Source organism: Pocillopora damicornis, chromosome 11 (genome assembly GCF_964200805.1).
Source record: "Pocillopora damicornis chromosome 11, jaPocDami1.2, whole genome shotgun sequence".
Taxonomy (NCBI): Eukaryota; Metazoa; Cnidaria; class Anthozoa; order Scleractinia; family Pocilloporidae; genus Pocillopora; species Pocillopora damicornis.
In genome coordinates this window covers 4,011,383-4,038,104 of record NC_142680.1, presented here as the reverse complement: position 1 = coordinate 4,038,104, position 26,722 = coordinate 4,011,383, and the positions used below count along the sequence as shown (strand labels likewise).

Sequence of the window (26,722 nt, the reverse complement as noted above, 5' to 3'; positions counted from 1 at the left end):
CGCAAAAATCCCGTGTCCGTCATGTGAACTGACCCTGTCCGTGCATGACAACGTCAATCATCATCAAGATAACACGCGTGATCAGCATGTGAATACTTCATTGGATCACAGTTAGTTGTCATGGTGTTGAGAGCCCAATGACCACTGGGTACTATTGCGCAATTTTTCCATTTTGTGGCGGAGGAAAAAAAAAAAAGACGACAAAGAAAAAAAAAGGCATTTTATGACTGGGCTACCACAGGTATCCCAGTAACAACTATCAGTAATGGTAAAAAAAATTGGACATTGTTACGCTTTATTCGATGTTTACATCTAGGGACTCTTTAAAAAAATGGCATAATTATTCCTTTTATTTTTACTGCTGGTTCAGAGCACACTTTAAGTTGAATTCGAATTCTCGTGCTGCTACCGGTGTAAGATGTTGTAGATTAAATCTCACTTGATAACATGGATTCATCAAGAAAAGTAAGTTTATGTACATGTGCCATCGTCTTGTGAGAGGTTTCGTTTAGCTTGGGGACCTCGCCCAAAGTTATGAATTTCATTCACTTCTCATTCGAGGTTATAACTAAATGTTCAGATCTGGCTATACGCGATTCCATCGTAAGGCATTTCACATGCATCAATAATAAAAGATACAATTACACCGATACATGTAAAATGTAACACAGATATAAGAAAATAATTTCAAATGAACCGAATAAACGTTACTGCACGTTGAAGAAGTCTTTGAGGCCTTACTTTAAAACAAAAAGGATCTATTGAGTAAGCTAGTGTTACCAGTGTATCTCGTATATCTTCCTTACAGCTATGTTAGATAGCCGCACACTATGCGACACTACGATTGTAAGAGTGATCATGACGGTAATGAGGAAGGGAAGACTTCAGACGTATGCATTTCATTGCCAAATTGCTAAGAGCTTCTTTAAGCGAGACAAAAACAAAGTCTGTCAAAAACCGAAGTAACACTTCTACTTAACAATTAGATTCCATGTAAGCGTGCGTCTGTTCTGTTATGGATCACAGATGACGTCAAAATGTTGTGAGAATTACAGTGTAGCATACGAAGCGCAGTCGAGTCTGGCACTGATCTTAGCACATTTTGACGTCTTCTGTGACTTATTACAGAACAGACTCACGGCAACATGGAATCTACTTGTTTTTACAATTAAGAAGCAATAGTGACGTCATCTATACATCTATCTTCCATTAGATCATACATGTAAGGAAGAGCAAATTAACATTCGCATAAAACTAAGCATAGTATATAACACAAGATGGACTATCTGAACTACAAGGATACAAAATTAGTTGAGGGATTAGCATAATTCCTCATACACTTCTTCATTTTGTTTCCCTCCATTTTCTTTTTGAAGCACCATATTGTAATATCCGGGCTTCTCGAGTTCTTCCTGTAACGACTGATACTCAGTAGGAACATGACACTCCTGGTTTGAAGGCCTGGGTTTGAGTTCCATATATAAATCCGGGTCTGAAGCGTGCTGATCACGTCGCTGTTGGTCAGGTGAAGATTTGACGCCATCAAAGTCAACTTTTTCTTTACTTCGTGTCCTCCTATTAGGAACAGCTCGTCTCCGCTGCCATATCAGCCCACAAATTATAACGAGCAACACGATCACAATACAAGACAATGCGATTACACTAGCGAGGAAGATGCTTTGAGTATCTGGTGAAAGAAAACAAACGGCTTTCAAACCAACTATCAAACACTGAAGACTGCTTAGTTACTTTGTTTCACTGCAATGATGTGGTTTTGTTTTGTTTTGTTTTGTTTTTTATTTTAGTATATTTACCCTAAGGAATACGACGTTGTTTTTTAACCCCGAAACATGAACCAGTTCCAAACTTTTTTTTGCCTCGTCTCGTGGTCTTGGAGAAATACAGACATATTTTAGCTTTGAGCCTTTCTAAACTTAGTTCATATGGCTCTGTTTTGATTAAGTTACAACCTAATAGACCAATTATGATATATGGAATGGTTACACTATAATTACACTATTATAACTTTCTAATTAAAGAAAGAAAATCTAACTTCACACAGAAAAACGTCGGCGTATGAGACCACCACCTAATATTGCTTTTGATACATAAATGGTTATACCAGACAACAGTAACTGGAAGCCCATAAACTCCACGCTGGACTTCAAAGTTCTAAGCTTTCCAAAATTTTTATGAAGAAAACATTTAAGCACGTTCAAAGATTAAGGAATATTTATCGTTTTGAGGTTATTTACCGCCATCACCTTCATTATCCTTAGGAGAAAGCAGAGTGATTTTATACTCTGTCGAACCAAAGCTGTTTGTAGCGTGACACACATACTGCCCATAATCTTGTACATCCCGTGGCGTGACAATGATACTGTTATTCATTAACTTGATGCCACCACCAGTTGGAACCTGGCCATCTTTAGTCCAAGAGTAGTTAAACGGAATATAGCTTGTTGCTTGACATGAGAGCAAACACGGAGTTTGCTTTTCACACATCACTGAAGAAGGGGAAATTTCTTCTATAATTCTAGGTGGCACTGTGTGGAAAAAAAAGGAAAACGTAATGATAACAAAACAAGTTTAGACAAAATCATGCTCAAGACAACGGAAAAGGGGTGTGACAAACATGTGGCAACACTGGACATGACCTATTTTTGGTCTGGGTGCTGAGTGGTGGTTTGTTTAGTTGTTCTGAGTGTTGCTTTAGTTTTTGCACCCCTCTATCACAAATTTCTAACATCTGTTTAGTACTCAGTACACACTCGAATTCGTCAATACCTTGGTAATAAGTGGTTGGGGTAAGGTTGAGACTAGTTGCAATGGTGATTATCGTGGTGCTTTAAAGAACCATGATTAGTTATTTCATTAAGCAGAGGTTGGCAAATTTCTATAACTTAAAATAATAAAAAAAATACACTTACTCCTTCACAGATTTATTTCATGAAAGGAAATGAAAATGTTATTGCTTCCCAATATTCAATGCAAAAGTAGTAAACTTTCTACTTACCAGCGACAATGATTATCGTAGCTGTACGGCTCTCTCCAAACATATTCATTGCTTTACACTCATAAATGCCACTGTCACCAGGAACAACATCTCTTATAATGAGTATCTTCTTGTTGTTCTCGAACTGAGCGCGAGGTATACTGCCAAGTCCATCTTTGGTCCAGGTAACAGAAGCCTTTGCGTCTCCACTAACCTCACAAGTCAGCACTGCCAGTTCGCCAATTTCTGTAATGGTTGTCTTTGGGAGACCTTTGATGATAGGTGTACCTGAGTTTTTATAAACATAAAGTATTTTTTTCCTTAACAAAGAGCAAGGCACAAATACAGCACTGAGGCTTTGCAGCTTATCCCTTACCGACAAAAATATAATTTAAAAGCCCCTCGGTTGATTGGAAACTTACAAACTAAGAAAGACAATTAACACAGCATAAAAGTCTTATATCAATAAAAAAAAAGCTCACAGATCAGACGACATTGAGTTAACTTTGGTTGCTGAATGCTAGATGCCTCTGACAAAGGAAAAGTATAAAAATAAAACAAGAAAACAAAAACAACACAAAAAAACATTACCTTTAGTGTCGATGTTTACAAAGTTACTAGAGACATAAACCGTCTGCAAAATATAACCATAAAAAACAAATTACTCATCTGCAACCTTTTGCTGCATTTTGGTATGGCATAGTGACCCAGACCTCTTGAGCATTACAAGCCTCTTAAAAGCTGCTGTTATTGCACTGCATTCACTAAAACCAAAGAGCTGGTAAACAACGGCAAGATAATAGTTTGGGAGTGGAAAGTTCCTGAGATATCTGGGTGCAGATTCGGAGTACGTAGATGGGTCAGTTTTGTCACTCAGTTCTTACATGGAAATAATAGGACATCCCTCTCTTATGACAAAAGTTTTGTTAGAATACCTCGGAGTCAAAAGCCCTGAGGAACACTTTGTAGTTGGTATTCGGCTGCAATGGTTTGTTGTAATAAAACTGATCACCACTACTTCTCTTACTCCTTTCTTTACTGCTGGATTCCGCTCCATCTCCGACAACAAATTCTCGATTTTTATCAAAATCATTTCCTCCAAACTGAAAAGCGACATAAGCAGCAGGAACGGTAGATTTGTGCGCTTCTTCATACGTCATCATGTCTTGTGTTGTAAATCTTCCCGGTAGGTTAACAGCACCAGTATAGTTTGAGCTGTATGTAATGATGATAACTTGGAAAAACCTGCAAGGTAAGTCACATGATATTTTTTATGTAAACAGTATCTTGTAGTGTCAATTGTTAATTAAATTTTTTTTCGAATCAGCACATAGCAATGCACAAGATGTCTCATGATTATAACCGTAAAAAAGATCAAGGCGCTCTGTGAGCAAACTCGTGAATTGACACATGATTTTTTGGATTATGTTTAATGTTATCTGGTTTAGGGAATCTTGTGGTTGATTGTCACATCTAGAGTACGAGCAGTAGTTCAGTGTTCGCTAATGTACCAAAGAAACAAAGTAACGTTGGGATAAGAAGGCATTACAATTGAAATGATCATGCTATTACATTTGACAAGGGTGGATGATGTCATGTGTTTTAAACGGATATCATTTTTGTTTCTGGCTTAAAAGAAAAGGTTGGAAGTAAATGAGGGTGAAAAGTGAAATTTACTGTTTATCATAGTAAATGTTGGAAAATCAAGGCAGTACTGTCATAATGAAAACATTAACGATTCCCTCTTTATAAAATGAGACAAACGGGAACGAGTTTTGAGTGATATAACTAAGCCAAGACTGCCACCGTCATTTTGGATCTCCGCCTGGGTAGATTTTAGTCACGTGCTAGGCAACGTATAATCAAGAACAAGATAGAATTTCATTTCAGGCCTATTTATCAATTTTGTGGTGTATGACTTTCGCATTTTAGTACGTAATATTTATTTTGAATCTTCAAGTTGTCTTGAAACTCAAAAGAAAATTGTTCTTTAAGAATTCACTGAAAATCGGTAGCTAAAATTGTTTGTTTAGGTGTTATTTGATTTTCGTGTTAACTTGTAATTTCGTCAGTCGCCGGCATCTTTTGTTGCTTCAGACAGGAGAAACACACGATACGAAACGTAATGATCGATTTTGTCCTCAATCTCACGCCATAACTGACAAAGCTTTTGAACATCTGTAAACTCCGAGCGCTTCGCAGTAAGTGATATTTTCAATGAATCTTCGGATTGTTTTCAAGTTCAAGGATTGTAAATTAAAATTTTATGAAAAACGAAGGTTGTTCTGTTATTTCAGTGTGAATCCTTGCATGCCTGCCAGTCGCTGGCAACGCTTTTTGAAACTAAAAGGAAAAAAAAAAACTCTTTTAAGATTATCATTAGCTTCTTTTTCACCCCACCACTATTCTTAACTACAAAGGTCGACATTTCGTTTGTTTATTGCTCGCCAAAAAGTATCAAATGCACTCAAAAGCCTAAAATCGAAAAAAAGTTTACAGGAATCGACCAATCGAGCGAGCGAATGCCACTCTCCACACTTTATCTACAACTCGCTCTTACGCATGCGCGCAATTCACGAGTTAAAAATGAACATTGTATTACATCATGAATAATGTAATAGAGGAATACAGCCAAAACTAGCGTGAAATTGCATAGTCAACCGTACCTCGCATTTCCAGGAAAACGTGGAAGCGTGACTTTCACTGAAATTCCTTCTTCATCTGAATTTGCAGAAAAAGAAGGCGAAGATGGCGTTTCTTTAGACCAAACCACAGCTGGGGAGAAGGGAAAGAAGGCTCTGGTAAGTCAGGCTTTGAACACTATGTTCTTTATGTGTATATACAAAAAAAACATGATTTTTCCAATTCTAGGCATCCAAAGCTGAAAACATTGAAAACAACAGCGGAAGTAAGCCTATTTTGCCCGTGGACCTTTGCAATTGCATGTACAAACTAACTGAGATAAAAAAAGGACAAAGCTGACGCAATTAGCAGCCATCCTGTAACAGTTGTAAGGTTGTGGCAGCAACAGCAGAAGTAGTTCTTGCTTTGGAGGAGAATGTTGAAGTTACATGTGCGTTTTTATCACACACTCCAAGAACTCTTTAATCACTTGCCTTCGCTCGAAACCTACATAATTTTTCTGAGTTTCCCCACACTTTGTTACAACTTTTTACCACATTTCAATTCTACTTCCTCCCTAAAAATTGCCTCATCACAGCTGCCCACAGACTTTCTTACCCAATGTCTGCACCATTACAGGGTTGCTGTAGGGTCCAGGCCCCACAGCAGTGTAGCCTCTAACAGACACCTCATACTTGGCACACAAAGAGAGTCCAGTCACGATAACATAAGTAGTGGTCGTGTTAATGGTTGAATCATAGAAAGATTTGATCTCTGTACAGTTTTCTACTACACTGAGCCTGACTTCATAGTTTATGATAATGCCATAGGCTACTTCTCTTAGTAGTCCAAGCCAAGTTATATTGAATTTTTCAGAGCTCACTGCAGAGGAAGATATGTCTGCTGGTCCACGACTGGGCTCTATTTGATAAAAAACAAAAAAAATCAATAGTATAAAACTTCTCTAGGATGAAAAGCTAAACTGACGCGAAATTACACAACCACAGTCCCAAAATACATGTATTCAACATATCGCATGAAATGTTAAAAGTGGGCTTGTTCACTAGAGAGGGTGAAGGAGGTTCCATTCTATTTACAGAGGGGAATTAATTTATCTCAATGTGAAGAAAAATAACAAGAATTTACCATAAACTTAAGTCGCAGTTGAACCTTTGTCACCTAAAAAATGTACCTACAAAAGTCTAAAATCTAAGATATTTCCTTCTCCGTAGTGATTAGTTGAACAATTAGGATCGCTTTAGTCTTCAGCTAACAAAGAACAGGACATTTTGTTAATTGATTCACAGCAAATGGCAGTCATCTATACCTAGTTACTCGTTTTCAACGATTCTCATCTTATTTCCTGATATTTTTATTACTTCATATATGTAAAGTAGTGTATGTGAATAATTTTTAGATTATTTGTACTTATAGGTAATAATATCAATGAAGATACATGCAAAAATAATTGAGCTAGTAGCGGCTTTTTTCCCTACTTTTGTCTTTATTCCAATTGATAAATAGGAGTCTCCCACTAGCCCTTAAGTTATTTTGGGTGACCAGCTACTGTCTGTTTTTTGAATTTACAGAATATGTAAGAATTGATTTTAGTATGGTAAAATTAACATTATAAAGTTAATGGTTGAAACCCGGGGGTAACATGTAATAGTGCACTCTGATCGTCCGGGTGAGTGTAGTCCTGAGAAGGACTGTTGTCGGAAGTGGTCACTAACGTTCGACAACCTGAGCGGAAGTCATCATCAGAGTCAAGACTGAAAGTATGTCACTTGATAAATGCAGCTTTCATATTTTTTTACTATCCAATTTTGAAGGCCGCACTGTAATTTTCTAAGTGAGTTTTTTGCACTCCGATTTTCAATTAAATGATCTTATCTCAGATTAACTCATTATAAAATTGAACGTATTTAGAGCAAATGAGTTATACGTAAATGTTCATATATAGACAGGAACAAGTATTTTACGGTCAAACTCTTGAAACCATGAACACCTGAAATACTGTTGTGTGTTTGAAATGTTTGTTGTATCAACATCAAATTTTTGATCACCCTGAAATGATCCTAGGATTTGTATTTTGCTGAAGGAAGTCATGGAAGTGCTTTGTAAACTGACGAGGAAAACTAAAGCCATTTTTGGCCTATGCAGTACACATGTAAGTAAATTGATTTATGGTACCGATATAAACAACTTGAGAGAAAATTACAAACCAGACAGACTATTTCAAACTACTATTACCATTAGTACTAGTACTACAAATTACTAGTACCATTTTTATATTGGGTAATTTGGTATGATCAACTGAGTTGATAACGTAAATTGGCAACCGTTAAAAGTTTAAAGGCTGACGTTCCTAGCGTTAGTCCTTTGTCAGAACGATTGGCGGAATTGTGGGTCGTGTGTAGGTTTAAATGCAGAAAATGGAGCTACCCTATTGGTGGGAATATGGTGAGGAGAAAACAAGCGTAAATTAGTTGAATGAAAAGTGCTCGTTAATACCACGGGGATTAAGAGTACCGATTTGGAAGATAAATTTTTGTTCTAGAGTTTTGCGGCTTTCCGAACTGCCTAAATTTAGGGAAAGGCTGCAAACTGCCATATGCTACTTAAGATTTAAGTGTCAAGCCACTGGTTTGGATGCGTCCTTGTCGTTTGTCTCTACGTCACGAAGGTGTTCTCGTAACCGGTCACCTTGTCGTCTCCCTGTTTTACCAATGTATAACTTTTTTGTAGCGAGGGGAACGCAAAGGGATAAGTGATCTTAATGGATCCATTAGGTTCCGACATTTTCTGCACGTTATGAATGAAAGGACAAGTTTTGCATGGTGAGTGAGCGCATTTGAAAGTTCCAGGTTGGTCACCGGTTTGAAATGAACCTCTGACCAAAAAGTTGCCTATGTTTTTGTCAAGTTTGAATGAAGAGTGGAGGTTGCGTAAAGATAGTACCAATCATTTAACGTTTGTAAGACTGATAGATTTAACCGTATGGTTGTGAGGGTGAAATGTGAGAGTGAATAAAATGCGATCAGTGTTTTACTTCTCAGCCATTTGTAGTGCTACCTGTCGATCAATTTGTTGAGCACAGTGGTCGCCCGCTAGAACGACAGAAACAGGATAGCCATGTTTATCGAAAATCTAGCACATTGCTTCTGATTTTTCGTAAAAATCAGAGTTGTCACTACCTAAACTACGAAGTCTGAGAAACTTTGAAAAAAAATATAGAATTCTTGACGTGTGATAGATGCGAAGATGAATACGACAAGTAACTATGTGAATCTGTAGGTTTGTAGTTAACACTAGTGCATAGACCGTTGCACTGATCATAATTCTTACCAGCCCCCTACGTTTTCTTAAAAACAGCTGTTCTATTAATATTATGAAAAGAAAGAAAGGTTCATATAAGAGGAAATTCAAGCTAGTATGTGGGCAACATTATTAATTTTCTACGTCTTACCATCTTCCTTTGTTCTTTCAGTTAAAATGGAACTCTTTGGTCCATCACCAACAGCAGTGAAAGCCAGTATTTCAAAATCATATTCTGTGAACTTGTCAAGGCTAATGACTTCTTCAAGGCGCTTTGCCTGATTTGTTATATGCCGCATCAATTCTGATCCAGCAGAGCCTTTCTTTTGATAAAACAATTTAAATCCTTTGATTATTCCATTTCTGGACGTTTCTGGGGGTAACTGCCAAGATGCTGTAATACTAGTAGAGGAGGATGCAGTCAGATTAAAGCTACTCGGAGGCTTTGAAGGAACTGCAATAAGGAAGATGCATTTATGTTAAGATAATAATCATAATAATAACTATTTCATATTTATTACAAAATGAAGATATCATATCATCATCACCTTTCCCTCATCATGGAGCAGAAATCTTTCCGAGTGCTTAATTATACAAATGTTATGAAAAATTGGTATTTGGTACATGATTTAGCCTGTTAAATTCTGGCACGCTTTCAAAACATATTATTCAAAATAAGGTAATTCAATTGCAATGAAATCTGTTTTGAGACAAAATTTTCGAAAGAAAGGGAATCTGATAACATTTCATCTCTATTGCTCAAAACGCTGGAGAAGAAAATTGATCTAAAAATGGATGAGGTTCCAAAAAATGATAGTCGTGGACCCTCATCCATAAATTATTATTGATCTCTTATACAAAATAGGGTGCACTTTTGGGGTCTAAATGCATATGAAAGGCTGCCAATAGCAAAAACAATCAGAATCACCAACATCTACCAGCATGCATAATTTCATGAGTAAATTTACATGCTTTAAATGCTAATTATGATGCAATGTATGTTGAAATAGTATAATATAATTAAGTCATGGTCTTTCCCCTCATAAAACTCTGGTTACATATCTATTTTCAATATTCTCTTAATAACTGTTCAGAACACATATCTAGCCTTTTATTAGATAACAAATGAAAGCTCTTACCATCCTCTTTTGTTCTCTTAACAACCACAGAGCTCTTTGGTCCATCACCAGTAGAAGTAAAGGCCAACACTTGAAATTCATATTCTGTGTACTTATCAAGACCAGTGACATTTCTGTTTAACGTTGATTCACTATTGATTGAAAGGACGGTTCCTGGCACTGAAGAGCTTTTCTTTTTGTAAAAAAATTTAAATCCTTTGATTATTCCATTTCTAGAATTTTCTGCTGGTAACTGCCAGGATGCTCCAACACTGGTGGAAGAGGTTGCACTGACCATGAAGTTAGATGGAGGTTGTGAAGGAACTGCAATTGGACAGTGTTTTGATCAGTATACTTATTTTCAAAAAAATTGTAAATACTTGATGTAAAATCTTCCTTTGTCAATTCATATTTATTGTTGTTAGATTTTGAAAGTTTCAATAGAGAAAATAATTGATTTGAACTGCATAGTTATCTATTCCTTTGGTCACCTAATCAACTCCTATTCTGTCTCATACCATCTTCCATTGTCCTTTCAACCTCAACAGAACTCTTTGGTCCATCACCATCCATAGTAAAAGCCAGGACTTGAAATTCATATTCTGTGTACTTATCAAGCCCTGTGACATTTTTACTCAATGTTGATTCCCCGCTTATAGTCAAGGTTGTTACTGACACACCCAAAACCTTCTTTGTGTAAAACACTTTAAACCCTATAACGGTTGCATGTCTGGCATAGACAGGCGGTAACTGCCAGGAAGCTGCAATGCTGGTGGAAGATGTTGCAGTCAGCTTGAAGGCAGTAGGAGGCTGTGATGGAACTGAAATAAACATAAAGAGATGTACAATGTATGTTTCCATGCTTAGCTGATAATTGATGAGAAATATTTCAATGATATCTGAATAACACTTCACTAAACAGTGCAGAACTTCATTGCCATTCATGGCAACTTATGGTACAATAGTCCTGTCCTCCACAAGAACTCAATGTAAAAAAGTTAAACTGTATCTTTCTTTTCCAAAAGCAAGCTGTGGGAGCCATTTATATTTTTGTATACCTACAATCATTACTGTTCTGTAAATTGCCCAATTTCACCTTAATTTCTCTAATAATTAGTTATTGTGACTTCAGTTTGTATCTGAGGGACAAAACTGAAAACAAATAAATACCTTTAGTGAAAAGTATTCCATAAGCCTCCACCCTCAGAGCCTTAAACACATTATACTGTGTTGGCAGAAAGCGAATAAACTTTGCACTTGCAAATTCCTTTAGACTGTTTTTCACTGTGTCAGTTTTACCTGAATTTCCTGGAAAGGCCTGTTAGACAAAAAGTGATATCAATGTATTGAAAATTGGCATGGTTGATAGTTTCCTGTAGTTTGTGAAATGAGATAACATTAAAATATGTAATTTGCAAAATGAAAATTTGTAAGAACGCAAAATGAGAATCTGTAAAGTGTAGAATGAAAATCTGCTACCTGTAGTTAAGTGCATACATCCCACAGTTCCCGGAGTTCTTGAAAGTAATGTCGTTATGGTTTGTAAACAACATGAGTATATTGTGGATAATGCTAATATTTGTAAATATTATTAATATTCTATGACAGGTATAAGCAAATTTTTTGTTCTTGTAAATAGTTTTAGTTTTGTAACATAAGAACTCATTTTGGCTGTTGTGAATACTTGTATACGGGAGCTTGACACACCAACCTTGTCAGTCTTTTTTTCTTTATAGGGGAAAAAAGTGGTACCATTCAAAGAAAATCTTAGTTTGTACTCTGTGGTCCATTCTTGAGCAGTTGGTGATTGGGTTGGTGGACTTCCTTGAGTAGCTACAGCACAGATAACATACTCATAGAGAAGGTCAATTTGTAGGTAGTCAGTAGGATCAGTAGTAGTCTTAGGTTCCCATACCCGTCTTCCATTAAGACGACCATATTTAGCTGCATATATGGCTTTAAATATTGAACTGGCTGAGAAGCTGTTATCTGGAATTCTACCACCACTGGCCATACCAATTGCCTGTGAATCACATGCTGCAAGGTAACAATTTTAAAGTTAACCTTCACTTCTTAAATATTACATGTATGTTTTTAGTTTAATTAATTTGATACACTTCTAAACAATATGTAGGATATTATTGCAGAAATACAGAAAAAGAGTGAGGGAAAAATACGAGAAAATGTGATCTCAGTATCGTGTTGGACTTTAAGACTGTGTGGAAGCCTTGTCATTGTAGGCAATGGCAAAGAGGCACTGATACACCTTTTACATAGGGCAAAAGCGCTGTGGACTTGAACTGCATCACAGGCTCTTTGCTTGAGGAGGGGTTCAGAAAACCAGCAGTCATCAGAACAATGGGGATCAAAATTCACCCATCACATTAGAGTGCCGTGATACAAATGGTAACCCATCAGCAGTTGACTCCGTTGCCTGATGAATACTAGCAGTAAGCAGTTCAAATGCCATGATCTACATCTCAAGAGAATACATTGCAAGACAAACAATTATACAGTTTCTTATTAACTGAAATGATTACTCAACTGACTCCAACAGCATTTGAACATCAAATATTACCTCAACTTAGTTGGTATTTATCCCAATCATTTAAAAGCCAATAATTCGAGTTTCACCCCTTACCAAACCTGGTGATATGGGCCATATACGGTCCAAGTATGGAAATGGTATGGCATAAACTATGGCCCATATATGGGTAGTATATGGCTTTAGTATGGGCTATTGATTCCATATCAAAACCATATATGCCACTGTCTTCCTTCAGTTTTGATTCTATTGTATTTAACTATGGGATTGCTACGTATTTGGCACAGTTCCATAGATTTCCCATAGTATCTGGTATGGGAATGATATGGATCAGCCCCATACCAATACCATATGATCCCTGACCCTTTTGTATGGGAATGCTATGTATTTGGCACAGTTCCATATAATTCCCATATCATCCACGCATACTAGCATCTGATATGGGAATGTTACATATGTTTTGTGAAGTCTCATACAATTCCCATATCATTCATTGATACTGCAGCATCTGATATGGGAATGCTACGAATTTCTAAAAGTTCCATACAATTCCCATATCATCTAGTAATGATCGAGTTCATGCTTTTCTGATTACAGTCCCATAGCAAAACCATATGATCAGTGCATCTCCCTCTATATAATATACATATCAAAAGAGTAGAGATTTTAAAGAGTTTAAAATGGAATTTCAGGTACCAAAAATAAATTCATATTCAACATTTTCTATCAGCCATTTCCTTTCTTTGTGATTTACGGTGTTTCTTTGGCAAATTAGACACAATAAATTGTTGAGCATGCAACTTCCAAGTTATCATGAGTGGCTTGGTATTTTTGATGACTGTATACACTGTGAACAGTACCATCAGACTATCATTTATATACAATGTGGTTTGTTTCATTTTAGCCACTAACTGTATCCAAAAAGCTCAATGTATATTATTAAAAGAACACATTACTACCAATGTATTAAGTTTAAAACCCTTTTCTACATATTAAGCCGGAGTATCTTAGAATGCCCTTAAAGTGGCAGATCATAGCAATCATGGAACATTAAATTTCAAACTCACTTGGCTTTTGTTTCACTCCAAACACCTCTGTTCTCATACACACCCTGCCCTGGTGAGTTTGTGGCCGGAATCGCAGATACCTAGTCAACATTCCATAAACGACATGCTTCACTTCTGAGTTTTTGTCATCATTTCCTATCAGAACCTTAAAAGAAACAAAACAATAGTCACAAGAAAATAGCAGGGATAATAATATCCACACTGCTTATAACATTTGAATTTCTCTCATCATTTCCTTCTTAACCCATTGCACCCTTACATCAGTTAAGACACATTCCTCAAACTGTTCTCTTTACATTCCCTAAGGTGCTGCACGACAAAAAGCTTCTGACCATTTCCGTTATTGTAACCAGAAAAAAGATGCTAGTACTCTTAAAGGCCAAGAGTTAAACCTTGAAAATTGTATAATAGAGATAAAAATGAAGATGGGGAAACACCTTTGAGCTCTTAAGACATGGTCACCACAAGTAATGAAGCACCCTCATTAATTTTGAGTGACAATCTATTCTTCCCATTTTCAACAAGCAGATGATTGAGGGCTAGCAACACTCATTTTCATTCACAAATAATGACATTTGGTTTGCCATGTAGGAAAAAGAAGTGTTAACCAGCAGTGCAAATAAATTCTTAATGCTCCTCAGCAGCCATCTCACAGCTCCAAAAAATCATTTGCTGAAGGCTCAGCTGAAGACACTGTATTTGCTAAGCCTACAGATGATACTGTGCATGTTCAATTAACATCAATGAATTCATTTTGTTCTCCTACATTTGTTCTTTAGACAAGAACAAATCCAGTCATTACTTATTGATAATTTGAGGTTCACTAGGTGGTGATTATGGAAATGTACGATTTCATCTTTAACCAATATAGTCAACTGCTATTTAAGTGATTTGAGAATTTGAGCACCGAATCTGAAGGTCTGAGGTTCAATACTACACAAGGACTCAAATTTTTTTGCTTGCCCCACACTTGTGAAAAGATGAAAAAAACTTTCTCAATTATTTTCACCAAGCTCAAAAATTTACCATCTTTCCTTTTAATAATATTTGTTAAATGAATATTGAAATTTTGAAACTATCAACAGCTCAGAGACTCTTAAGAATCAGGGCTTGAAAGCTGTTTTTTTCCAGCAATGTCAGTGTTTCTGTTGGTATCACACCCTCTATCACACATTTATATTTAATAATTTGTTAGGGCAAGAACTGGTCACTGCCTCCTGCATGCTTATGGGGATTAGATATAAATGTTAAAGTCAATGCATGCTAAATCATGGTTATTTCTGAAGTAATGCTTCAAAACAGAATGTATTTTACACCTTAACCTGTCCACCTAATTCTGTATAGTCTGTCCAAGTTGTCCCATCGATAGATAATTGCAGTGTGTAACTCTTCATCCACTGATCTGCTTTCGAATTCCCTTGAGTAGACACAGCACAGATGATATGAAGTGTCTGTAGATCAATCTGTAGATATGGGTTAGTGTCACTTGTTCCTGCACACCATGATGAACCTGATGTGAAGTTCAGTCTACCATTCTTGGCTGGTGTGCTGACACTTTGTACTGAAGAAGCAGTTATTTTACTATCTGGAATAGTTCTACTTCCCATTCCAAGATCTAAATCAACACAGGCTCCTACAGAAATAAAATTTACATTTGCACTATAACACAGTTATAATAATCATAGTAACATTCAAGAATGGTTGGATGTGAGAGACAATTATGCATGTCTTGAATCTCTCTATGAGGTATGTCTCATACAAAATCCATGTTAGAATATACTTTTTCATAAACAATCAGCTCATAGGTTTTTTTGCTGTTGCTACACCATGCAGACTAAGTTAAAAAAGACTTGAACATTGCTTTACAATTCTTACCACCTTTCATGGTTCTCACCACCACTAAAGGAGTACTCCTTGGTCCATCACCAACTGAAGTAAAGGCCAACACTTCAAATTCATATTCTGTGTAAATATCAAGCCCAGTGACAACTTTACTTAATGCTGTTCCATTCTTAATGGTCAAGGTGGTTGCTCGTCCACCAGAACCTCTCTTTTTGTAAAACAATTTGAATCCTATTATTCCATTTCTGGAGTATGCTGGTGGTAACTGCCAGGATGCTGTGATAATTGTAGAAGTAACTGCAGTCACCCTGAAGCTGCTTGGGGCTTTTGATGGAGCTGCAATTGGAAAGATGTAGAACTTAATGCCTATAACTGGTCCCCCTAAATGTTACTGCCAAACAAAGAACCTTCTATCTATTGTCTGGCTCCCAATTTGTGGCTTGATACCTCAGTTGGTAGTAACACCCATCTAATATCTGAGAGGTATGGGTTCAAGTTCCATCGAGGCCTGAATTTTTTCTGGTTTCTCTTCTGCAATTTCTTACAATTGCAGCCCATATGGAGGGATGGGTTCTCTCCTTGCAGGTCTAATGAAATTTATTTCATCAAAAATTGTCATAATCGTTTATCCTTCACCTTCACCTATCACATACCAGCTTCCTTTGTTCTCTCCACCTCAACAGGGCTCTTTGGTCCATCACCATCAGAAGTGAGTGCCAACACCTGAAATTCATATTCCGTGAACTTATCAAGCCCAGTGACAATTCTACTTAATATTGATCCGCTGCCAATAATTAACAATGCTGTTGCTGACCCACCACCTTTCTTTTTGTAGAACAGTTTAAAACCTGTTATTTTTCTTCCATGTCTGGCAAAGACTGGTGGTGATTGCCAGGAAGCTGTAATGCTGGTAGAAGATCTTGCAGTCAACTTGAAGGCAGTAGGAGGTTTTGATGGAACTGAAATAAGGATATTAAAGATATGTACAATGTATGCCTCCATGCTGAGATGGTAATTGATGTGAAATTTATCAATGATATCTGAATTTTAAAAAGCTATGTAACTTTCCTGCTGACAACAATTCATTTAACAGTGCAGAACTTCATTGCCATTCGTGGTACAATAGTCCAGTCCACCACATAATTATGTAACAAAGTTAAACTGTATCTTTCTTTTCCAAAAGCAAGCTGTGGGAGCCATTCATACTTTTGTATAACTACAATCATTACTGTTCTGTAAATTGTCCAATTTCACCTTAATTTCTCCATTGTTATTGTGACTTCAGTTTGGATCAGCGGGACAAAAATGAGAACAAATAAATACCTTTAGTGAAAAGTATTCCATAAGCCTCCACTCTCAAAACCTTGAACCTATTATACTTTGTTGGCAAAAAGCGTATAAACTTTGCACTTGCAAATTCCTTTAGACTGTTTTTCACTGTGTCAGTTTTTCCTGAATTTCCTGGAAAGGCCTGTTAAACAAAAAGTGATATCAACGTATTGAAACTTGGCATAGTTAATGGTTTACTGTAATTTGTGAAATGAGATCGATCAATTAAAACCTGCAACTTGAATTTGGAAAATGACATCTGTAATTTGCAAAATGAAAATCAGTAGTTTTGTAACACAAGTACTAATTTTCGCTGTTGTAAATACTTGTATATATGAGCATGCCATACCAACCTTGTCAAGTTTGTTTTCTTTATAAGGGAGAAAGGTGGTACCGTTGAGTGAAAATCTCAGTTTGTACTCTGTGGTCCATTCTTGGGCTCTTGCTGATTGGGTTGGTGGATTTCCTTGAGTAGCAACAGCACAGATAACATACTCAGAGAGAAGGTCAATTTGTAGGTAGTCAGTAGGATTATTAGTATTCTTAGGTTCCCATGCCCTTCTTCCATTAAGACGACCATATTTAGCTGCATATTGGGGAGCAAATATTGAACTGGCTGAGAAGCTGTTATCTGGAATTCTACCACCACTGGCCAAACCAATTGCCTGTGAATCACATGCTGCAAGGTAACAATTTTAAAGTTAACCTTCATATCTTAAATATCACGTGTATGTTTTTTGTGTAATTCATTGAATACACTTCTAAACAATCTGTAGGAAATAATTGCAGAAATACAGAAAAAGAGCGATGGAAAAATAGTGACGAAGCCATAATTAACTGTTTGGAAATAACCAAGTGAATGCTGCAAACAGCTATCACATTACATATGATATGCTGTGCGGCTGCTCCAATGAAGGGATTGCCCAGAATGGATCCCTAACGTTTAAGACTTTGATTGTAATAGAAGTGAAGCTGTGACATGAGGAACTCCATTTGTGGTAATTGAATTTTCTCTTGCAATCCTCAGCTCATAACGCTAAGAGCCTTGACAATCCGCCACTAAACATCAAACACAAATTGCTTCATCCTAATCACTTGGAAGTTTTAAATTAATGAGTGTTATTAAGAGTGCAAGTTTCAGCTTATACAGTGTGGGTTAGTCGCTATGCCTGAGTGTTCAAAGAGTGATTTGTATCATCAAAGCTACATGTACTAATCCAAATAACAATTATCAACATAATAAATTAAAATGGCCACTAAATTTAGAACCTTAAGAGGCCGTGACTGTAAATATCGAGAATCGTTAGCCAGGCTAAAAAAATCGAAAATTCTGATAATTTGCCTGGAAAACACTTTTAGGGAGATATATTCAAAAAAATTATTTCAAAGTTTGAAAAATCAAATGTGTCCGAGGAAATGGGGAAAAACGAAAATTCGGGTTTTTACCTTATTAATTATGGAAAAAATACAGTAAAATTGACCAACTTTAGTGTGCGAGTACTGAAGGAGGATGTTTGGTAAGAAATCGGGGGTGTTTTTACTTCAAAGTATAATTCATTTGATTTTTATTTGCGGCATTTTAAGGAGCTTTGGTTTAATTTTAACATTCACATTATTTTTAACAAAGTACTGTCAAACGCTTGTTGCAAAAATCGAAAAATCGAGCAACTTCAATCCTTCAAAACACGTCTTGGTATGCGTGACATCATGTCAAACTACATGCTGGCACATAGTTTGGTCCTTATACTAACACAATATGAAACAAAAAATCTGGGTAATTCAGAAATGTGCAGGCAAAACATAAAGGTTTGCGACGCACTGTGGCCAGAGGTCACGAATTTGCATGATGCAAATCAGTTGTAGAAATCGTACCGCCTGACGGTTCTGGTGTAGGAAAGGCTCTTTTGACGGCTACAACATGAAATTTACAAGAATAATGACCAGCATTTAATAGCGTTTAATTCGTTTTTTAAGCCAATGAGTTTTTTGTTTCATTTCTCGTAACTGTCTTGACGAAAAGCAAAATGTTTCAATTGCGTGACAATTGTCACGTTGGATCAGAGGTGAAGTTGCCGAGTAACGCAGACACAATCCTTTTTGCGTCAAAACTCCATTCTAAAGCATCCGGTCCTATATATCTCGTTTTATATTACTTGTATAAATTATTTTATGAGTCTATATCGAACAACATCCAGCCGGCCTGATCCTGTCTGACTGCCAAGTGCGGTTCGAAGGGGACTTTTTTATTTCCGGTTTGCGCCTTTAATACGGGGACCGCGGAGCTATGGGGTTGAGTGGGCTGTAGCCCCACCAAGAACAAATTGTTGTTATCATTATTATTTATTTTAATCTTTGAATTAAAAATTTGACAAATTTTTCTTTGGATTGAAACGCGTTTCCGGTGATTTCAGAAGCTCTAGATTTCAAAATTTGCCGGGGGAGCATACCCCAGGATACCCTGTCAGCAGTCTTTTTGTACTGAGAAAGGCGTACTAAGAAACAAACAAAAGGAAGCCCTCCTCGGAGGGGAGGCCCCTGGGCCCTCATAGATAATTATAAGTTGGTGCCAATGAGCTCACAGTACGTGGGAACTGCAATAGCTCCTCCGATCCAAAATATGCTCCACGGCCCCCGTTTTATATCAACGTTCATATAGAACTCAATTTTTTGAAGCAGCCTTTTGCCATTTGCCTTTTAAACTGCACTGCAAGAGCAGCATCCAGCAAGGTCTTCGAGCAGAGCGACGTAAGATGTCTTTTTTCTATAATTAACCCCAGGTGGTAATGCAAGATTGAAACTCTCGCAAAGGAGTTTTAAGACTGCGAGTTCGAGATTTTTGAGTGTGTTATTCTCGACCATGGAACAGTTGTACTGTTGGTAATGAATAGAATGAGTTACATTTAACTGCTCAAAAATAGACTCCTTAGCATTTGACAAAATTAAATTCTTCCTCCATAGCAACGAGATCTTGCTCAGTTACAGCTTGTGCGCAGGGGGCTGTCTGCTGTTTCACTTTTGCTGTCATTCTGGAAAAAAATGAAGCTACTTGTTGAGTAAAAAAACTCAGAGACACTGAACAAGCGCTCCCCGTTCAATTCCTTTGCTCTTCTCATTTCTGTTGCAACAATTTCCGCGTCGACCTTCTTGCCGCTTTCTTGTCCGATGGTAAGTCAGGTACTCTTGTTGCTTTTCGTTAAACCGGTAAACTTTCTTTACTTGTTTTAAAGCGAAGCCTTCAGGCAGTGTTGCATATCCAGTGCTACGAGGACAGGTTTCAGGAGGTAGAGGAATGGTTGGCACGGAACTTGAACCTTCCTCGAGCCTTGCAGTATATTTAACCTTCGCTTTATCAAGAAGTGTCTTCCTTTCAACCGTCTTTGTGCATGTTCTGAACGCGAGATGCTTTTCTAGAGAAGAGTGCCTTTGGAAATTATGCGTGCAGCCCTCTTTTGGACATGGAAACACTTGATCCCTAGTACAGTCTTTCAATTTGACAAAGTCAGCCATGTTTGGATTTTCAGAACTTGCACCACAAGCCCCCCCAAGAAGAGAAGCAAAGCTACAGAATGACATCGTTTTCTGTTTATGCTCTATGAAAAACCTCGCACGTGTTTACCTTTAAGAAAAATTAAGACCGTGATTGCATCATAGAGAATTATCGCCCGGACTGCAACACGGTATAATTGCTGCCGTGACATAAGTCCTTTTTATCAAGTTTTATGACAGAAATGTGGCCATTTTTCCAAAAAAGATAAGAGTAAATAGCATAAAAATAGTTCGGCTGTTATCTTGAGGTGAAAAACTTCACAGCAGAAGCTTGCGGTGTTGCGTGACTTTGTTTACTCACATAACTTTTTCCAAGATATCCAAGATATTTCAAAAGTAATATTATCGCAATTGCAGAAAACGTAACTATTCAACTAAGAACGATGTCGATAATAAACCACTTGTCAACAAAAATGGTGAACTATACAGCGGCCCTTATCTATAGTTAGGTGTAGGTAGTGCTGTTGAAATTGCGAGTCGACAATAACAGTCTTCTGCAATTCAAATTAACAGGAAAGTTCGTATCTACACATCAATGTATAGCCCTCTTCAGCAATGTCTACGGATTTTTTATTCTATAATTTCATATCATTTCCATATCAAAGAGTTTTTTAACCATCTTTAACTATCTTGTTTACTTCGTAGCTCTCAAGTACGATTTCTACAACTGATTTGCATCACGCAAATTCTTGACCTTGGCCACAGTACGTTGCAAACTCTTTTATTTTACCGGCACTTTTCTTAATTACCCACATTTTTTATTTCATATTATTTTCATATAAGGACCAAACTTTGTGCCAGCATGTAGTTTGATATGATTTCTCACATGCCAAGACGCGTTTTGAAGGCTTGAAGTTGCTCGATTTTTCGCTTTTTGCAACAAGCGTTTGACAGCACTTTGTTAAAAAGTCATGTGAATTTTAAAATGAAACCAAAGCTCCTTAAAATGCCACAAATAAAAATCAAATGAATTATACTTTGAAGTAAAAACACCCCCGATTTCTTACCAAACATCCTCCTTTAGTACTCGCACACTAAAGTTGGTCAATGTTACTGTATTTTTTGCTTAATTAATTGGGTAGAAACCCAAATTTTCGTTTTTCCCCATTTCCTCGGAAACATTTGATTTTTCAAACTTCGGAATATTTTTTTTTTAATACATCTCCCTAAAAGGGTTTTCCAGGCAAATTATTAGAATTTTCGATTTTTTTAGCCTAGCCAGCGATTCTCGATATTTACAGTCATGGGCTTTTAAATTTTGACCTACCACGGGAAAACGTCCGTTTTCAAACGGCTTTCCGTTCACTAGCCGTTTGTCAGCCGTTCAGAAAAATTTGCATCTGTTTGAACGGCTTCGGTCATCCGTTCGATAGAAACATCCATCCGTTCGACCGGCTTGATCAACCGTTCGTCGAAAACATCAGCTCGTTCGAACGGCTTTGTCATTCGTTCTCGGAAACATCAGCCCGTTCGACCGGCTTGGTCATTCATTCCTCGAAGACATCCATCCGTTCGACCGGCGTGGTCACCCGTTCGTCAAAAACATCAGCCCGTTCGTCAAAAACATCAGCCCGTTCGAACGACTTGGACTATTTTCCGTCAAACGACTTGTATCATCCGTTTGGAAGGTTCAGGATTCCCGTAAGTACTAAAACAAGGAACGACCTAAAACCACCTAAAACCACCTAAAACCACCTACAACCACCTACAACCATCTAAAAAATTTAAACAACCACCTACGACCACCTCAAAAACACGTACACGAAATACGAGAATCGAACGAAACCTCTACCTCCCCCTGAAATCTTACTCTCCCTGGTCCCATGTATAATCAACCATCTCACGAAATGAAATGCGATAGCATGTTAATTATTTTATATTCCCTCAGCAAGACTTAAAGAACTTAACAAAATGAGCTAACATGTTACAAAAAATAATACATTGGGAATCATACATAGGCGCGCGTATATATGGAAGTTTTTGTAATCATGATTCAAAGCATTTTCCAACTTAAGAGTCAGCGCCAACGCACTCTACGATTGTTGTTCGAGAATTGTCGATTCATTTATTTGCATTCATTAATAAGGTCGGATTTTCTTCCCAGAAAAGGGCTATTGTACGCGCGCCCATGTATTATTCCCTATTTATTATTTTTTGTTACTTGTTAATTCATTTTGTAAAGTTCTTTAATTCTTTTGCTGAGGGAATATAAAATAATTAGCATGCTATCGCATTTCATTTCGTGAGATGGTTGATTATACATGGGACCAGGGAGAGTAAGATTTCAGGGGAAGGTAGAGGTTTCGTTCGATTCTCGTATTTCGTGTACGTGACATGTTGTCGTTTCGCCTTATTTTAGACATTTATGCCTTGTGTTAGATGGTTTTAGATAGTTTGCGAGTGGTTGTAGATGTTTTTGAGGTGGTTGTAGGTGGTTGTTGAAATTTTTGAGGTGGTTGTAGATGGTTTTAGGTGGTTTTAGGTGGTTTTAGGTGGCTTTAGGTGGCTTTAGGTGGTTTTAGGTGGTTTTAGGTCGTTCCTCGTTTTAGTACTTACCTTAGGATTCTATAGTGTTGCGTTACCTGTCACACAGGTCCGCTTTACGCAAATGTCGCGAGATTGTATTACAGTAACACCAGAAATGGAATCGTGCGCGGAATAGTTATGTTTGCCGCATCGAATTCACTGTCAAAAGAAAAGATATAGGGAACAATTTGGCAACATGCAAAGCTGCTAGAAAAAAGTTGCAGTCGCGTTTTTGTGCAATAAAGCGGCAATAAACACTCGACACGGCAAAGACAAATAATGACAACTTGACCTTCACAGGTTATTCGAGGTTTGCTTTTATTAATAGAAGACGCTGAACTAAGTTTCTGTTTAACAAATTTGAATACTTCGTCAGGCAATTTTCTAGCGGCTGTGGGAAGTCAATATTTTATTACATCAGAACAGTTGACTATCCGTTCGAACCTACTTAAACGTGAATCGGACCGGCTCTGTCCATTCGTTCGGAATGATAACCTATCCGTTCGGTTCTTACGGCAATTGCTTCTCATGAAATTAATCGTAAATACATTCATCCATCTGTGTCAACCCGTTCGAAAATTTTCACAAGCCGTGCAGTCGTTTGCGTTACCCGTTCGATAATTTTCACAAGCCGTGTGGTCGTTTGGGTAACCCGTTCAAGAATTTACACAAGCCGTTCGGAATACTTGATAGCTCGTTCAGTCGTTCGATAGCATCCGTTCGATAGCATCCGTTCGATAGCATCCGTTCGATAGCATCCGTTCGAACGGGTGAGTTACCCGTTCGGTAGCCGTGCGTTTCACCCGATTAACGAAAAGCCGTTAGTGTACGTTTTCCCGTGGAAGGTCACCTTTGTTTATAGATAAACAAATTACCACAGATAACTGTGAAATGTAAGGATCAAATTGAGGATGTGTGCAACATTACACAAAAGTTTCTAAACTTACTTGGCTTCTGTTTCACTCCAAACACCTCTGTTCTCATACACACCTCACCCTGGTGTTTTTGTGGCAGGAATCGCAAATATCTTGTCAACACTCCATATAGAACATGTTTGACATTTGAGTTTCTATCCTTATTTCCCTCTAAAACCTTAGGAAAATAATTATAACTCATCATAGAGTTCCAGGTAGAATGTAAAATGTAACTATAATTGTAACTCTTCATCCTGGTGAAAGTAATCATCCCTCTTGTTTTATGACAGGAAATACTTTTATTGTTGTCACAATGGTTGGTCTGGGTGGCTCAGTTAATCTTCATAAAAACAGAAAAATATAAATGTAGGTGTAGGAATAAGGCCCGACATTTAGGGAAGAGGCCCACTGGACTAAGCATACATGAATATATCATAATTTGACCATTGGATTATAAAAAAATAGCACACTGACCCTTGAAGGTGAACTCTAGCTAATTTCTACAACTGCAGTTCACCTGTGACAATCAATTTTTATTACTACTTGGATTGAGAGCAGCAATCTCTCAGCAATTAGATATCAATTGTTCTGCACTCCTTTGACAACTTTTTTTGTACCATAAATATTTGGTGCAATAACATAGTTCAAAACAATTTGTTAGATTCCCTGTCCATTTCTCCCTTGTATTCTTTATGCAACCTTGACTTCAAATTCAGGCATGCAAAATATAATTTGCTGAATGAAAAATAATCACTCAAAATTCATGATATTTACTGAGCATGAGGAGAATACTTGTTGAATTTTCATAGTTCAGGAACAGTGATTGAGGCAAGATATCATATAATTCTCAACCAGCCCATGTGGCATACCTTAACCTGCCCACTGAATTCCATATAGTCTGTCCAAGTTATCCCATTTGTAGATAATTGTAGCGTGTAGTTCTTCACCCACTGATCTGCTTGAGAATTCCCTTGAGTAGACACAGCACAGATGATATGAAGTGTCTGTAGATCAATCTGTAGATATGGGTTAGTGTCACTTGTTCCTGCACACCATGATGAACCTGATGTGAAGTTCAGTCTACCATTCTTGGCTGGTGTGCTGACACTTTGTACTGAAGAAGCAGTTATTTTACTATCTGGAATAGTTCTACTTCCCATTCCAAGATCTAGATCAACACAGGCTCCTACAGAAATAAAATTTACATTTGCACTATAACACAGTTATAATAATCATAGTAACATTCAAGAATGGTTGGATGTGAGAGACATAATTATATTATGCATGTCTTGAATCTCTTTATGAGGTATGTCTCATACAAAATCCATGTCATAAATAGGGACAATTAGAGCTGGTCTGCCTCTAAAAATATTTATCAATTTGATTACAAATTTGGAGGAAATTTAAATCTGATCATTAAAACTGCAAATGGAAATACATCGGGTCTCATTTTTGACGGTGTCCATTTTTAGAGAAAATGAGGAAAGATTCAAGTTTCGAAAAACTGATGTGCTGCATCAAAGAAAAATAAATTGCTGCAGCGAATTCGAGAAACCTGGGTCGTTAGCCCTTCCTTGGAGTAAGGAGAAGTTGACTTTCAGTGTAAATGTACAATTTTGGGAGCGCAAGGTAGATATGTATTAGACTGGTCCAAATTCAAAGCTTTCAGTAGATAGGAAAGGTGAAATAAATTTCAAGAATGCTTTAACCTAAAATTGATGCAGATGTTACCACTCAATTTATTCGTTGAAACAGGAATTGAGCTTGATGTAAAAACAGGTAGATTCTTAACCGTACTATTCTTTTAAGATGACATTTTAATTACGAAAAAAACAACGAATCCCGAGGGACCCTCGTTTCTTTCTGATATTGATTCTGTTCGCAATGAGGATTAACCTGTGACCGTACGGATACACTACTCACGACTGAAAGAAATCTCCCACAAAAGTACCTTGAATGTAAATTTTAACATAAAATAAGCCTTTCTAGTTGATTTAAGATTGTATGGTACTCACCTGAAGTCAGTGGAAAAAGTACAGCGAGAAAAGCTACCCGGAAACAATGATTAAAGTGCGCCATCTCGATTGAGTCAGTCACGGTATGCGTGTATCACGATCGTTTTGCTTGACCGGTCTTCTGTAAACGAAAGTTCATCCGAAAAAAGATTGTCTCCTCACTATTTAAACTTGGCTTTGTATGATTTGTAACAATATCGTCCGCGGTTTCAGAAAAACAATCAGTCTCTTCGTAGGCCGAGTAGTTTCGTTCGATAACAAGATGACATAAGCCTGAAGTTGTTGATATTTCCCACAATGCCGTGGGCTGCAGCTCATACATAATTCATCATATTTCAGCTGATTTCAGTGCGTAACAGCTTATAAGCTTCAGCTTATATGACCTTCTGTAATTTCGAACAAGCAGGACAACTAATAGGAGAAATACAGGCATATTAATTTTTAGTTTTGAGCCCCCTTAAAATTAGTGTATAAAGCTCTGTTTTGATTATGTTACAACCTAACGGGCCAATTATGATATATGGAATGATCTACCTGCATTGCACACTCTTATAACATTCTAACTGAAGAGAGAAAATGTAACTTCACACAGAACAACGTCGACGTATGAGACCACCACATAATATTGCTTTTGATACATAAATGGTTGTACCAAACAACTGTAAATAGAAGTCCATAAACTCCACACTGGACCTCAAAGTACTAGGCTCTCCAAACTTTTTAAACGAAAACATTTGAGCACGTTCAAATATAGAGGAAGAATATTTACCGTAATCATCTTCATTATCCCTTGGAGAAAGTAGAGTGATTTTGTACTCTGTTGACCCAAAGCTGTTTGTAGCGTGACAAACATACTCCCCATAATCTTTTCCATCCCGTGGCGTG

At 37.3% G+C, this 26,722-nt stretch overlaps 1 protein-coding gene across 1 annotated transcript; it reads right to left on the bottom strand.

Annotated features, from left to right (window-relative positions):
- Positions 1-266: 266 nt before the first annotated feature.
- LOC149037083 (uncharacterized) lies at positions 267-26,156 on the bottom strand. Its single transcript, XM_089188391.1, has 22 exons — positions 25,838-26,156; positions 24,692-25,008; positions 23,856-24,000; positions 17,190-17,515; positions 16,831-16,978; positions 16,161-16,466; positions 15,541-15,843; positions 14,982-15,298; positions 13,666-13,810; positions 11,765-12,090; positions 11,224-11,371; positions 10,572-10,874; positions 10,075-10,377; positions 9,087-9,389; positions 8,966-8,997; positions 6,236-6,581; positions 5,662-5,770; positions 3,931-4,240; positions 3,587-3,629; positions 3,017-3,283; positions 2,256-2,546; positions 267-1,687 (listed from the first exon to the last, which is right to left on the bottom strand). Exons 1-22 carry the CDS (start codon positions 25,899-25,901, stop codon positions 1,320-1,322), a joined length of 5,220 nt encoding a protein of 1,739 aa, XP_089044517.1. The 5' UTR covers positions 25,902-26,156; the 3' UTR covers positions 267-1,319.
- Positions 26,157-26,722: the final 566 nt, after the last annotated feature.

Excerpts from the sequence above, each read along its gene's own strand:
- LOC149037083 (XM_089188391.1), bottom strand. The coding sequence starts at position 25,901 with ATGGCGCACTTTAATCATTGTTTCCGGGTAGCTTTTCTCGCTGTACTT. Across the intron at positions 24,001-24,691 it reads AATTCAGTGGGCAGGTTAAG|GTTTTAGAGGGAAATAAGGA; the intron begins GTATGCCACATG and ends TATTTTCCTAAG. Across the intron at positions 3,284-3,586 it reads TGTAAACATCGACACTAAAG|GTACACCTATCATCAAAGGT; the intron begins GTAATGTTTTTT and ends ATAAAAACTCAG.